At 46.0% G+C, this 15,971-nt stretch overlaps 1 protein-coding gene across 1 annotated transcript in view; it reads right to left on the reverse strand.

The window, feature by feature from the left end:
* LOC120841511 (GDP-fucose protein O-fucosyltransferase 1) overlaps nt 1-15,971 on the reverse strand; it is a 37,206-nt gene that overhangs the window by 20,272 nt on the left and 963 nt on the right. Inside the window, exons 2-4 of the mRNA XM_040212417.2 lie at nt 9,753-9,868; nt 7,764-7,887; nt 6,110-6,275 (exon numbers count right to left, since the gene is read on the reverse strand). Coding sequence (XP_040068351.1) covers nt 6,110-6,275; nt 7,764-7,887; nt 9,753-9,868 — 406 coding nt within the window. The remainder of the gene's footprint in view (nt 1-6,109; nt 6,276-7,763; nt 7,888-9,752; nt 9,869-15,971) is intronic.

Here is a 15,971-nt window from a genome sequence, read left to right on the forward strand (position 1 = left end):
GCAAATCGGTACTTGCTCTTTGACCAACATATCCGTTGCCTCATCCACTATCATGGCAAAGGGCCCTGCTTCGCAGACTTTGTCATGAGCAAAGAACATAGTGAGCCATTAGGGAGTTTTAAAATAATGTACGCTATTTTAGCGCACGCTAGCGCTAAATTTAGCGCCTGTATTAGCACACACGACGCAAGACAGTTTTAGAATAGCGTTTCTCCGTCGCGACGCAAAAGCCCAAGCAGCTCGCGCTTGCGACGCCACCAAGATACAGTCACAATTTTTATTTCACACATGAAATGCTGCAACTTTAGAAAAAAACAAGTTTTTTGGTTCAGAGTATCATTTTAGATTTGTTTAAACATGAAAATGCAACGCGAGCAGTTAACTAGTTGTGTCCGCTTGCGTCTTGGCTTGTGTCTCCTCGGCAAGAGAGGTCTCGTGTACTGACCTTCGCACATCGTACCTTCGCCAAGAAATGTTCGCGCGTCGCAAGCATCAAGTTGCTGGTGATCGTTGCCAAACCGAGTGCAATGTCGTCCCGTATTGAAAATCGCAGTCGCGAGGATGCCGCCGAAGCAGCCGCCAACGTAATCCTGGAAGCCGCCATTTTTTTTAAAGGAGTGATGCAACAATTTTTGTACTTTGTGCAAATACCGCTTAAATCGGATCCCTAACGTTAATGACCTACGAAACACGCGTTCGTTTTTCACCCCACGCAATATAAGTCCCAGAAAAAAATTTAAGAAAAACAAGCAGCGTTCACCCCCTCAACTCGCAGCCAGAACAAGCGGCCACGTGATCTGGACCCGATTATATGCCGCCAATGTTGATCATAGCCACGCGCTGAGGTTGGCAAAGCGCAGGACACGCGCTGAGTTGCAGACATTGTTATGGCTCGGCTGTTGTCGTCGTTGCAGCGATTGGACACGGGTCACTACCCGAATGCTTCTCGAGCTAGCAATTATCACGAGCCCAAGTCGAGTGCCCACGCAATGCTCGGGTCCAATCTATGAACTGCATTCAAATATCGCCACTAGGGTGTACTACGATCCCCACGTTACGTCATCAAATTTTGCAAAGGAGAGATTGAATGAAAATGATCGCTTTTGTCCTTGAAAATCACCGCAACAAAGGAGTTTCTTGGCCAGTGGCGTTGCGTGTGAGTATCCTTCAGTCCCAGGTGTGCCAGTAAGCTCGTGTCAAGTGAAAACCATTCCAATTGAATATCGTTGCACCGCTCCTTTAAACTCTGCTCGTCTTGGCTTTAGATACTTCTTATCATGAATCCTCCTTAGAGAAGCGCAAAGATTCTTTGCGTACGCACGCTATTTCCGGGAAATAGCGCACGCTAAAATTGCGCGCGCAAAGTGCAAATTCGGGTTTGCGTTCGGAGCATGGTAGTGGCGACGACGCTATTCTTTGCGTACGCAAAGCTTTAGCGTGCGCTATTCTAAAACTCCCTATTATATCTAACAGTTCGTTAAAAATTTCAGGAGAAAGCCATTTGTTTCCAGATCGGCAAAGCCAAGATTGCAGCTCTGGTATGTCATTTGCGCGTAGTTCCAGAAGCTGCCTTACGTTGCTTTCTGCATCATCACGGCCACGTACCGCTAGGCCTTGACATGCCAAGTAGTGTAACGAAGATACTGTTAAACGTCACCGACAACTGCACGAAACACCTCCTGCAACGGGCGAAGCGTCACGCAAACCGACATCACAGCCCATATAAGGCCAAGCATGATGTCAGGTGCAGTGATGGAAGCGGAATTTGACCCTTTGTAGCAGGTTCTGTAGCAGGCAAGTGCCTTTCCAGCATCCTTCATTTCCTTTTGCTTTCCTTTAAAGCAGCAAAAAGCCGCATTTACACCCTTATCTACAGATGGTATAGAGGCTAAGCCTGCCCTATGAAAACTGGAGGCCTAATGGCTTTGAAATATCTGCAAACCTTTCTTCCAGTTGGAAAAGCCATTCTATACAAAGGTAAGGTAAGAGTCCTTGTCCCTGTATGTGGTTGGGAGGGGTACAAACATGTCGTAAGCAGCGCGACAGGTCTCACAGAACACTCTGTTCAATGAAGCATCATAATGAAGTCATATGTAGGTGAGCTTCCACGTTGGTTTGTAACGTCGTCCCTGCACTCCTTAAAAGCAAGGAACCGAGGCATTACTAATCGTTGGCAAGTGTGCGGATGCAGTAGTTATGGTGGCCGTGGACATGCTTGGAGTGGTCGGTTAGAATGGTCACGACATTATCAATGGACGAGGCTTCGCAAGTGATGGCTCCACAGGCTGTGGACATCCCGCCCGATGAGCAGCAGCTCGGCCTTGCATCGTCTTCGTTTAAAGCCTTCCGCTTCCTCACAAGGTATTTTTTCATTGTTATTTTTTCGACACCCTAATAATGAGAAAACAACGGGGTAAGACTGGCATTGATGATTTACGCAAAAAATCTTAATCAGTGAGCAGTACTACAAAAGAAAGCCTAAGCATGGCCCTTGTTTTCATGCCGCAACGGTCACCGCGTGCGGCGTGAACTCCGACAAAGTTGAGCAGAAAATTAATAAAGTTTAAATAAGTCTAGGTGAGGCACAGACATTGTTATAACAAAGCATGCGCCTGACTCGCAACGTATCCTAAATCAAGGATCACAATAAAGTGAAATTGCTATTGTCAAAGAGACAATGTTCTTACTTCTAGCTAAAACAGTACTAAATAGACAATGCCGAATATTCACTGGGGATCCGGATAATCTGTTGACGATGGGCGCAGTCCTCAACACTTGCAAAGAAAAGTTCTTCTCGTTGTTAAGACCGAGGAGTTCTCCTTCCAGGCAGCATCAATCAGGGGCAAACAATGGTAGGGCTCGCTCCCTCCCCTCCCCTCCCCCTCCCCCCCCCCCCTCCCTCCCTCCCTCCCTCCCTCCCTCCCTCCCTCCCTCCCTCCCTCCCTCCCTCCCCCTTGCCCGGAGGGGCGAACGTAGCCTTCACCCTCCACAAAGGTCCATCACAACATGGTGTGGCCAGCGTGCATGCAGCAGTCGACTCTGTGTCAAAAGACGGCAGGTTGATCCTTGTTCAGTCGGATGGCATGACACACTCAACTTCAAGAAGCAACTGACCAACTCCTCACCAAAAAAGAGAAAGAGAGAGCTTTAGGAAGAAAAAAGCATGAGGTCACCAAGGGAGAGAGAAAGAGCTTGAGAAAAGAAAGAAGAATCATTGCATCTCTTATTTTTGAAGAGGCGAAAAACAGATAAACAAAAATCTACACCCTCCTCTCCTATCTGGCAATCAGTCTACTTTCTCCTTTCCTACCTTCCGTTTTCCATGCCCTTTGTTTTTGAACTGTCGTGTTTTCTCGAGGAAGTGCATACGTAGAGAATGGTTCATGCAAGCAGGGAGCCCCTTGTTGCAGTGCTTGTTTGGGCGGCGCTTGCAGGAGTGAAAAACAGAAATGATGCCATGGAAAGACTCGTTCAATGTCCGAAAATCGGTGGAATTTCGAGGAGGGAGATATGTAACCTGCCCCCCCTCCCTTCCCAGAAACTTAGGAGCCCTCAGCGCCCCCGCAGTCGACGCCTATACTTCGAAGAGGGGGGGGTCGGGCCTCCGAGCACCCCCCCCCCCCCCCCCCCACCCCCATAATCAGCGCCTATGGTGCACACCACATCGACACACACAAACCAAGCCTGGCATCTTCGCTCGCTTGCATGGTCAGTCCCAACGCCTCTACAGGTGTTCACAGGAATCGCGGCATAACTTTTGGCATGCTCCGTCCAACGGTACGTAACCCAAAATACAAAGCGTGTGCCCATGTCGCAATAAGCCCTTACCCACTACTTTGGGAAACGTTTGAAAACTGTAAGCAAAAGACGTACCAAGCGCCCACCCCACATCTCTGAGCCCGTCGAGCTAACCGAAGCGCTCTTCCTCGTCAGCTGTTTCTTTGAGCATCCCAGTTTTAAAGCAATGAAACCCACCTGTAGAGGCAGTTGCAATTTTCGTGGGCAACCAAGATGGCATTTTGTATCAGTTTTTTTTTTTTCCATCACGAGCAAAGATATATTTTTCACACGGCGAGTTGCAGCCACGGGTCTTTCTTCTGACCCGAGGACGGAGGTCTAGACACAGGCGTCCGCCGAGGCATTCGGAGCAATGAACTGCACCCATTAAAGGCTAGCACATCATTTTGTAAACTAGACAAGACGCCATGGAAGCGTCTCGAACTCAAAACTACGTTGTCAGAAACCACGGATCACGTTCCAGTGGTGGGTGATGCCAGCTGAAGGGACCCCGAGCAGGACCAATGTTTATGGGCAGATGTAAAAGCGGCATCAAGTGAACCCAGCAAAGTGGCCTCCAAATTTCAGGAATCCCAAATGGTTATACCACAGGCCCTCCACGACGCCTGCGTTCACGAGTTCACGGTGGAAATTAATCTGTGTCACCTGTGGAACGAAGAACAGAAAACCGTATTTTCTTGCGAGCACTAGTTTTTATACTTTAAAATATGAAACAGATTGAAGGTCAAAGTGCCTCTCAACTCGCCACATCGCCTTTCGAGTGCATACTCTGGGGGTTCACGTGGTTTCCCCTTGGGCCCTCTCTTAAGAGACCCCAGCCGCTTTCTCTGCGATTGTCGACTTTTAAAGTCGACAATCAACTTTAAACTGCAGATCCGCAAAAAATTAGTTTTTTTCTTTGCGATTACGCAGTGGAATAGCAGTTTCTCGGGGCAAGGTGACACGTTTTTGGTCACTTGTGCTTGGATAAACAATATAAAAAATATAAACTGCCAATTCTTTCAACATTAAAATCGTTGCATTTACCACTTTAATACTCCCATCTATGCTCCCATCCATCAAGGTAATCGGCAAGGCACGTTTTGGCGATTCGCGTGGGGATGGTCGAAATCCGTGCATTTTCTCTCACACACAAACGAATCAGGGCTCATGTATTAATGTTTAAGTTCTCAGCCGTGGGACCTGATCCTACAAAGGAATTGTGAACCAAACTTTTGATTTCAGAAAACAATGCAGGAGCTGTAGGCGGGACGCTACAATCCCCACAACACTACTTGTAAGGCGATGTCTCGAATGGACGGCCGTAGTCTTGGAAAAAGAGGCCGAGATTGAACGAGGCCAACGAGGCACGTGATGTCAACATACCTCGTTTGCTCCTCTCTTCGCTTCACCCCCTCAAGGCGGCGAGGCAGAGAAGACGCGAGCCGTTCCCTCTCTCTCTCGACTCTTCTCGAAAAAACAAGATGTCAACATATCTGTCAAATGCGCCTTTCTTTTTATAGAAAACAAAGTCATCTGTTCGAGATATTGCCGTACAGTCAAACCCGTTTATAACGAACAGCAGGAAACTCTACTATCGGTTCGACGTAGCAAGTAGTTCGATATAGCAAAAACTATTTACACGGAACTTCCACGATGCGTTCGTTGTAAGGCGAGAGCTTCTCTCTTTCTCATCTCTTTTCTTCCGCTGTGTAACAACGCGCTGGAATTATTTATTTTGTATTTTTCCATGCGTGCAGAGTTTGATTTTTTTAGCTTATCTCCTCTTTTGAATCGCTTCTCTTCGTGGGCAACCGCTTCAAGCTGAAAAGATTTTTTTTGTGCTTGAGTGCACAGTGTATATTTTTAGATTTCTCCCCTTCTGAATCATCTCTCATCGCTCAATTTTTTTAGCGGCTTGACCTTTTGGAATTTTCTTTCCTTCCTACGATCTTTTATATTTTTTGGGGGGGGGGGGGGGGGGGGGGGGAGGGAAGGGGCAGGCTAGACGACGATTTTTTGCGCGTTTTTGGTAGCCTTCCTGGGGGAAAAAAGTTTGATATAGCCAATATGTTGTTCATTATAGAAATAACTTTTTACATGCATTTTTATTTAACATTTCCGTGAGTTCAATATCAACAATAATTCGCTGTACGTGGGTTCGTTCTAAACGGGTTTCACTGTATGAGTGACGTTTTGGTGTTTGTAGCATCTCGTTTCACGCTTTTTGCCACTGTGTTTTGTGGAATCCAGATTTCGGTTCAGCATCCCTTTGACCCTCAGAGAGGGTGGTGTCCTCTCATCAAATTCGCTGGGGAGTATGTTGACTCACTTTTTGTTCCAGCGCTGCGCCGTGTCACCGCGGTGGACGTCATAGTGAAGCGGCGCGTAGAACTCGGAGGCGTCGAAGTCCACCTGGAAGGTGTCCCAGAAGGGCCCGAAGGGGTTGCCCTCTTTGGCCTGGCAGCTACCGCCCCCCCGCCCCTGGTAGCACAGCACTGCACAAGAGAAAGGGCGGCTGAGGACCTTCCTGGGGGGCTTTCCCTTTTAGTTCTTTCACAATTCCTGCCCTGCCCAGGAAGTCAATCACCAATTAATTATTTATGCGAATGTCCAATGTCCACCGTAGACTACCGAGCAAGCGCCTACTCAATATTAGGAGACAACCTCAAAAAACAGGGGGATGGACACTTCTTAGGTCCGAGCACAGAAATGCGGAAGGGGCACGCGATGGAATGGGCTTCGCCGCATGCGCCGGCGTGCTCGGAGAGGCGACCGACATGAAGGAGCATCTCGACAATACATACTCTATTTCATTAAAACGCTGTCAAAGCTGCTGGCACAAGCGCATGGCTTCACCTACCGTCCCCTTTGTGCAAAAGCACACGCAAACAAACTGCAAGATGAAACCACACGCTTGCACAAGCAGCTTTGACAGTGTTCTACGCTACTAAATATAAAATTATATTTTATTACTTCATAAATGAAATGGAATAAAGGAGAATTCAGAAGTTTGCTGGGTGGGTATGATATGTGATTTGCTTATTTTTCTTGCATTTTATTCGTAGTGGGTGGGTGCTTATTGTGACATGGGCACACGCACGGTATTTGACGACACATATTGCGTCGTAAGTTAATAACAGCTACAAGATTTCTTATTTGTTCATTACTATTCTTGCATTTAGAAACAGTCACAGCCTGGTACTGCATGGCACAAACAGTGCAACTGCTATGTAGAAGAATTGAATGAAGAATTCACTAAGAATACTTTCTTTTAATATACTATAAAAAAGAAAGAGCGAATTAGTAAAATAAATAGTTCTTTGATAGCTGAAGTCTTAAAGCATGTGAATTTCATACAGAAATAATATATTTAAAGTAGAACGATGAATAAAGTACAGAAAAGTTAAATTCAGCTTATAATGCTGATGAAGGGGCTTGAAGTAGTGAAGCAGTAAAAATGCCCCACCCAGGAGCAATACGACAGATATGGGCTATATAGGCTCGGCTTCACTGCCACAGAAAGTTGTCCACGAGTCTAGCTCAGCTATAGCCACCACTGGTTACCTTCCCTACTAAGGTGACTTTGTTATGATTCTTTATCAGGTGATACTGCAAGCGGTGCCACATTCAGCGGATAAATTAAGGTAACACATAAAAAATGTGAGCAATGTGGGCTCTGGGGTTTTTCACAACATCAACAGTTTCTCCTGACTTCACATGTTCTCCTGACTTCACATGTTCTCCTGACTTCACATGTTCCTCATGATGTGATGTTCCTTATAACATAATTTGTTTCTCATGACATCAAGTGTGCACACAAAAGTGCAATAGGTATGCACATGACTCTCCGCAAAAATGCTGAGAAGCCTTCTGCAATAGCAGATGCAACCCAGGACCACAATTTTGTTGAGACTAAATTCGTCGCCTTTCAATCGTGGGATGTTGATGCCATCCATTTCCGGGGAAGAGGACCAGAGACCCACCTGTGCGGTTCCCAGGGGGCCAGACTGTGGGTGCCAGGTCCCTCATGAACTGCTCCATGAGGATGACGCTGTGGAAGGCCTTCAGCTTGTCCACCTTAAAGTAGGTGTCAAAGGGCACCTGCACCTGTGGGCGGCCCGGGATTCTGTGTGAGCTTACTAGGGCAAAAAACGGCGGTGTTTCCTAATTAGAGGCTAAAGGCCCGTTCACACAGTTGCAACATCTTAGAATAGAGTGCCTTGGAACTTCTTAATATCTCTTATGATGAGAGGGCATACTGGCACCATCTATCGGGTAGCAGTTTAAACTTGGTGGTCCGGCATATTTTTCATTTCTCTCGCGCATTATCCTTTCTCTCTTGGCTCGAAAGAACTTTTGTCAACGTTATAAACGAGCCTTTCTCAAAGGTATTACGAACATTTGACCTCGGAAATCCCGCAAAACCTTCGCTCTTGTAAAATGCAGTTTCAAGGTAACCGCATAGATGGCTCCAGTGTGTTCTCTCGTCCTAAGAAATTTTAAAAGGTTGCAACAGGTCTAGTTGCGCTCGGTTGCAAGTGTGTGAACGGGCCTTAAGAAATGTGCTAGCATTCAGAAGAAATGCCTCAAGGTAATAATAGGCAAAACAGGAACAAGCATTTGTCTACAGGCACCAAGTTTTTGCAAAACATTTGTTTATGGAACTCCCATTCATTTTCTTTCTACAGCTTTTTATTTTTTCCTCGACCCGACAGCCCCTCTGCTTAAAGGAACAGACCCGAAGGTCAAACATAAAGGGGCCATAAGTATCGAAAGTAACTGCCTAGACAGGAAGAAGAAACTGCCACAGTCAACAGCACCCTTTGGAGCGATGTCATCCTGGCACAATAACGGCATGTTGAAGGTACTTTGGTCCCCAAAAAGAAGCCACAGCAAAACAGATTATTTTGTTGTACTCAGTCCAAGCTCCCGAACTCATTTAATCAATGTCATACATAATCGAAGGTTCTCAATAACTACTCAAGATACTAGGATTCTGTGGCCACTGGATATCAAGAGGTTCTTGAGGCTTACGTCTGCAAAGGCTGCACAACTAGGAGCGATAAAGGTCACATCCACTCGAGGCTCTTTTGACTTAGACTGAAGCTACTTGAGACATGGGGTGCTGGAGAATTCATTAAACGAGCAAGAATGCACCACTGTCCCACTTGGGTTTGCTACCACCTCGAGCTCAACCGCCGAAGAATTTGATGCCCGACAATACCATTGCTCGAGAGCTCCCACGGGGTAGCCACTTTAAAGAACCCAAGACAAGTAACAAACACCGGAGCATAAAGAACTGAGGCCATTCGTAAAACACTTCATCAGCAACCAACAAAAATAGGACCGATACCTGCCAATACATTGAAAAAAAAACATGCTGCAAGAGGAAACGGATGCATTCAGGCCCCCATAAAACAAGGTGGAACTAATGGGCACTGTGAACATCAGCTAAGCAGAGAGAAACCATGGCAAAACAGGGAAGTATGAAAGTGCAGAATTAGTACTACTGAATGCTACCACAGTACCACAGAAACTGCCAAAGCTTTGTTTCAGAACCGTGTCACGGCACTCAATTTGATGGCTGCATTATGGTGACCCCGTGCATTCTGCTCGCGAGCAGAAAAATGGGCTGGCATTCCCCTTTCCAAAACTGAAATAAAGGTTTCTTGTTGAGAAACACCTAGCAAAAACCAGCTTGCTTCTTAACACCCATCAAGTAGTAATTCACCAGCTGCGGAGGGCTGCAGCGCACACGTTTCATATGCGCTTTATGTTGCCTGCCTTTCCATGGTGCCAATATGCCACACATCCCCTACGTCTACCTCAGACATCTGCCAACCAGAAAACTTAAGCGGGTCGTCAGTGCTGGGCAAGGGGCACCATGGGATGGAGTATTCTGGAAACACTCGGCGGCTCTGGGCAAAAATATTACGGGGCGCGGCAGTCACAGACGGATGGCTGGGACTCACAGAGTGGGGCTGTCCCACCCTGTACTCCACCCACGGAGGCAGCACGAGGGTGCGGTTCAGGGCACGGGCAAAGGCTAGGGCCCCCAGGAAGTGGTCCGCCTGGTTTCCGAACCGCCCTGGGAAGGGGGGACCACAGATCGGGTGTTATAGGGCGACTACGTCCAGCGAGGTCATCGACGGTGTCGGAAACGACAACGAACATTGCGAAGGAGATGATGAAAATACATTTGTCGTAAGGAGCAACCACGTCATTTCTTACTACAGTCCAGTGCTTTCGGTATGAACCGATAAACACCCCAAAAATAACCCCCAGGCCAGTTTCATTTAAGTGGGGAAAAACGGAAAAACTTCTAACCGCGAATTGGGGCTGTCCTCGGTCAAGAATAAACCAAGCTTCGCGGAAAAAGATCTTGTTCATTTCGCGTTGACCAAGGACACAGCCTAAAATGAACTGTACACGAAGATGCTCTGTTCTTTGGGAACCACAGCCCTTACCTATAGTAAAATACCGAGAAACACTCAAAATTTGAAGATAATCGCAAAAAAATAGGGGATGGGCACATGTGAGGTGCATGTGCTCCCTGGGTGTTGGGGAATGCCATGTCCTGTCTTCCTTCACATGAGCCCTTATAGATGCTGAAAAGACACCAAAACAAATGCTGAATAACCTAGGAAAAACAAAACCTGAAAACAAGGAAACCCTATGCACTTTGCCTAGGATGGATATTAAACTAACAAGAAAAATCCCCCTGGTAGCTTGACAACACAAACTACTAGCAAATTTTCCAGCATACAAGATAGACCCCCAGTACTTTTGGACCTTTGGAAATACCCTAGGAGTCTTGCCCCCGTAGGCTCCACACACTGGAGATGATCCAGACTTGAGCCGTTTCACGTTACGACGGACCGCAATAGACTCTATGAGCCGTCTCAGCCAACCCAATGCTGTGCGCATGTCACGTGGCCTTCGAGAACAGCATGGGAATGCGCCAAGTGCCTAGTCACGCGGTATGTTCACGGTGCTAGATTGTTTGGGTTGACCAGTAGCGCCGGATGTGGTCTGTCGTAAGGGGAGACGGAGTCATTTAAGATGGTTCCTTCGCAACCACTTTGAAAAAGCTTGTGAAAAAAGATCCACAAAGATCCTTTTCTGCAACTTATAGTGTGTCAGGGATGGAACTGGGCAAAGCAACTCTGGAGCAATTTTGGGGGCGGAAAAAACTGCAGTTTGGAGCAGCAAACACGAGGTCTTGGAGCAAGTTGGGAGCAGCATAAGAGTTTTAAGAATGTTAAAATAGAGGCCAAATGTCACCTGGTTTTCAAAACTTAAGGAAACATGGCATGCAGATAACTTCATGTGAACGGCAGTTTCAATTCACATTTTATTTGAAACATTTTTTAACAAATTACATGAAAATCACACAATATGTAAAGCGAAATTACACAAGTGTGACAAGTGATGGAACCGACTAGCAAAGAGGTAAATATAAACAAAGAGGCAGATATAGCTTTCAGCTCGCACCTTGCTCCATCATTAGCCTCACTGCTCGCCTGCCTTTCTCATGTTTTTAAGTTTTCTGCGTGGAGCCTCAGGGCAGGAAAACGCGGGCAGCGGGGTGAGCAAAGTTTGACAATTTCCGGTTCCTTAGGAAATTTTGTTTCACTGTTGACAAACGACGACAATGAGCTGCAAGCCTGTGCAAGTATAATTCTGAAACCTCCAGGCTGTAGTTTTCAGAGCCATGCTTAGAGAGGCTTGCAGGTCATTGTCGTCGTTTGCCAACAGCTAAACAAAATTTGATAAGCAACCGGAAGTTGCCAAACGCCGCTCATCTATACACCTTTCCATAAAAGCGTATTAGGGTGCGTTCATTGCCGTGTTTGTGTGTTATGCACGCGCAGTTTCTGGCTGGCTGCAATTGCAAGCGAGCACTGGCTGGACTGATTTTGCACGTGTGAAATGTGATTTTTGTAAACAGTGGAAGTATGGCCAAGAGGGAGGCACATCAACTTGAATACATTTGAGTTTATTGCAATATGGAGGCACTGTTTGCTCCACTATTCAGATGAAGTGATTCCAGAAACCACAGCTATACTTTGTTTCAGCTTATGTCCAGACGCAGCCGATGCTACAACGCCAGCAAGTGGTCTTGAACAGTGCTCGCAGTGCATGAGTGCGCGTTCTTGGCGGGGATGCTGAAGGCCCAGAGCTCTTCACTTGTAGCATCATCTTAGACGCAACAGAGTAACAGCAAATAGCTTCAAGGTCTAGGACCCTAACCTCGTCAAACACAATTAAAGTTGGGGACGAAGTTGACGGAGCACACCAATTGGACAGTCACAACAATGACTTTGCGTTTTTGTCGCCGACGTCCAATCAGCGCGCCCTGCGAATTTTCGGCTCCAGCTTTGTGTTTGACGAGTTTAGGGCCCCTGGTAGCAAAAGCATTGCAATAAGGGATGCTGTAACAATTGTTATAAGCTGAAACAAAGTCTAACCATGGCAGAGACCACTGTGGCAGCAACTTTTGAATACAGAGCTTGGGACTCGAATTCGGAACCCCTGGTGTTCCCTTTGGGCGGGAAGTTCCGATGTCAATGTCGCCAGCAGAAACTGCGCAACGGCTAATTTCGACGAGGATCTTTTATAATTTCAGTTTGGGCACACCTTGGCACAATTTCGTTCTTATTTATACTTTTGTGTCAGTGTGGCGCATGAAAGGTCAATAGGAGCACAATGGCACAATCAGCGCAGCAGTTCCATCCCTGGTGTGTACAATGCAGACACTGAAATATTGCAATTCGACTGTCCCGCACCATGCAAACACGACATTGACATTTTTCTCACAATCTACGAGGGTGATTCAATAAATAAGGTGAATTTTTTTTGTATAAGGACTTCTAATACAGATAGAAGCTTACTTTTTTTTTATTTTTCTACGTAGTCTCCTAGCACTGTCACACAATTTTCCCATCTGTGCACAAGCTTTCGTATTCCCTCAGCGTAAAATTCTTTGGATTGATGTCTGAGCCAGTCGCTCACAACACATTTGACTTCATCGTCACTTTCAAACTTCGTGCCTTTCGTGAACGCTTTCAAGGGACCAAACAGGTAAAAGTCTGAAGGGGCAAGGTCTGGGCTATAAGGGAGATGAGAGAGCAGTTCCCAGCCCAGCTCGTTGATGGTCTGCACCGTTAGGGCTGCTGTGTGAGGCCTTGCGTTGTCATGATGCAAGATGACTCCTTTTGACTGATGACCTCTGCGTTTGTTCATGTCTTTCTTGACCTGGCTCAGCAGTTCACAGTAGTTGGCACTGTTCACAGTGCTTCCTTTTTCAAGGAATGAAATGGTGATTGGGCCTTGCATATCCCGAAAAACAATGAGCATCACCTTTTTAGTGGACCGCTGGGACTTGAACTTCTTCTTCACTGGAGAGCCTGCGTGCTTCCACTCCATGGACTGTCATTTAGACTCAGGCTCATGGTGCCAAACCCATGCCTTGTCAGATGTGACCATCTTCTTCAGAAACTCATCACCATCCTTCTCATAGTGGGAAAGACACTGCTGGGACAACTCGACCCTCCTCTGTTTGTGCTCCGCAGTAGGCAATTTGGCACCCACCTGCTGCTGACCTTCGAGTAGCCAAAGTCATCATGGACAGTTTTGTGTGCTGTCCCCACAGATAAGCTCAAAGTCCTTGCAATGCCATCCACTGTCACCCTTCTGTCAGACTGAATGAGGTCATTGACTTTTTCGATCACCTCAGGAGATCTCACTTCTGTAGGCCTCCCAGGCCTGTCTTCATCCTCAACACTGCTCCGTCCTTCTTTAAACAATGTAGCCCACTTGTCGACATTTTTTTGGCTGAAACATGTGGCATCATACACAGTTGACATTCTCCTATGAATTTCAACGGGTTTGCACCCTTCAGCAACAAAAAACTTGATAACTGACCGCTGTTCGATCCTGGAGCATGCTTCTTGGTTGGCCATCTTTGTTACTTGGTAAAAGTCTCAGTTTTTTTTTTGTAATCTGCCTAAGAAATTAAATCCATGTGGAAAAGTAGTAAAACAATAAAAATAACAAAAAAGTAGGCTTCTATCTGTAAAAGGAGTCCTCATACAAAAAAATTCACCTTATTTATTGAATCACCCTTGTAACATGTTAGTGTCGAACACAAAACATTAACACCGAAGTTCATGACCCTCTTTACCATACTTGTTAGAGTCATGCAAGGAAGACAGACTTGTCTGTCAGAGGGCACTAGAACCATTAGCACATGTTTGCATAAACACCTGTTTTGGCCAACTTAGACTACACCCAATTAAAAGGCTTTAATGAACATATGGAGGAACCCTGAAGACAAGGAAACAAAAAGGGAAAAGACACAAGCTTTATTAAACTTTCTGCGTGTTTGTCCTTTTCCCTTACCTTTCACTATATGCAAGCCCTGTTACCAACAAGCTAGTCCTGACTTTAAAGAGTACTGTGAACTTGTGGTGTCCTGTCCTACATCCCCTGCTCCAGAGTTTGTTCCCTTAGAATTTCTTGTAGTGAGTTTGTCCGTCCTTTTCAGTCACCTTCCTCTATGTGCGATTCTTATTTCCGCTTTTATGCGAAAGTGCTCAAAAGTTATTACGAAAACAGTAAACACTCATGGTTTCTCGAGTTTTATATTTGCATCTAAAAAGGCCCAGTAATTATCCTTCAAGTTCACTTAAACCACAAAAATTAGAAAGCCATACAATGAACCATTTCCAAGTTCAAGGTTAAAAAATGAGTGAATTAAAAATTGAAGCCCCATGTGCAAGCGTACAACTGGCAATGTGCACAAACTACAGGAGGTGCTTCTTTAGTAGCTATCAACAACGTCCTTTCTGACATTGAAAGATCAGCTGTGCACATTCCCCGGCTTGCGAACTCGCTAATGCGTTGATTGGTTAATGCATCCAAATTTGTTTCAAGTGTTGAATATATTTGGTTAAGTACATTTGGGGTGGACAGATAGTCGTGCTAAGTAAAAACCTTTGGTGCTGAAGTGTCAAAGTGCCAAGATGGCTGTGTACTGTTCTGTGCCCCTGAGCAACATATGGTGAACAGGGTGCAAATTTCCATTGTCATTCAAGCAAAAAAAAAATAAGGAAGGAACGGCTCAAGTTTAAAATAGGCAATCCAAACACGAGAAGCTCTCGCATGTGTAGCGATATTTCAATATAGTGCACTTGTGTAGCCTCTCCGTTTTAATATGTGCAGGTGCTAGTCTCTCATTAGTCCCTACTTCATTCCTTTTTGCATTCTGCAAACAAGAACACAAAGCATGACACTAAAAATAGTGTATGGAAGAGGCAGAGGCTGGTTCCTGGAGCCTTTCCCACTAAATGCCTGCCTATCTATAGTCTAATTAAGCAAAAAGTTTGAAACCACCTCAGCATTCGAGACCCGCAATATCTAGTCTGTTGATGGCACTTCAGCATCCCAGATACGAGTTAGAATACACCTGCTATGAAAAACGACCATCTTCGTGTTTTTCTTGTTTTTGCGGGTGCAAAGATTTGGCAAAGAGTTTTGTGAACTTCTCAGCTATACTTGGGGACAACTTTTCTTGGCAATGAAGCCAAGGCTATGGGTACCCGTGTGCTCGTGCACATTAAGCACCGATCCCAGCTGTGGTTGCAGTCTTCACCTTTTCGGTGATGCCAGAAAAAGTTTTGGCAGTTTGATACTTTAGACCCATGTTACGTGTAAAAAAAACAGGGCGTGGGGTGGCCCAAAAAATATGCTTTTCGTGCAAAGCTCATCAAATTATGAGGTGCTGGAAAAAACCAACCTTCAGCAATAAGTCCCTATTTTGAAATCTTTTTGTTCACGTTCCGCCAATTGAAAAGCGTGTAGGAAGCACCTCAGCACGCACCTCTTATTGCTGCGCCACAGTTTTCTTCCGCAGCATAAAGGCCGCCTGCTTTCACCGCCGTCACCATGGCAACAAACGCCGAATGACCTTTTCGGACGACGCGTGTATCACTGAGGAGCGTGCTAACCCACATCCCTGTCTGCATTCATGCCGCGCAACAGTCTGCGGCTGCTCATTACAAAACTATTCAACTTTGGCTATCAGACGGCGTTTGAAAAATCAGCGTTCACTGCCATGGTGACGGCGATGAAAGCAGAGGGCCTTTATGCTGCGGAAGAACACTGCAATGCAGCGATACGAGGTGCGT

The sequence above is a fragment of the Ixodes scapularis genome, unplaced genomic scaffold (assembly GCF_016920785.2).
Source record: "Ixodes scapularis isolate PalLabHiFi unplaced genomic scaffold, ASM1692078v2 PGA_scaffold3__209_contigs__length_174095766, whole genome shotgun sequence".
Classification (NCBI taxonomy): Eukaryota; Metazoa; Arthropoda; class Arachnida; order Ixodida; family Ixodidae; genus Ixodes; species Ixodes scapularis.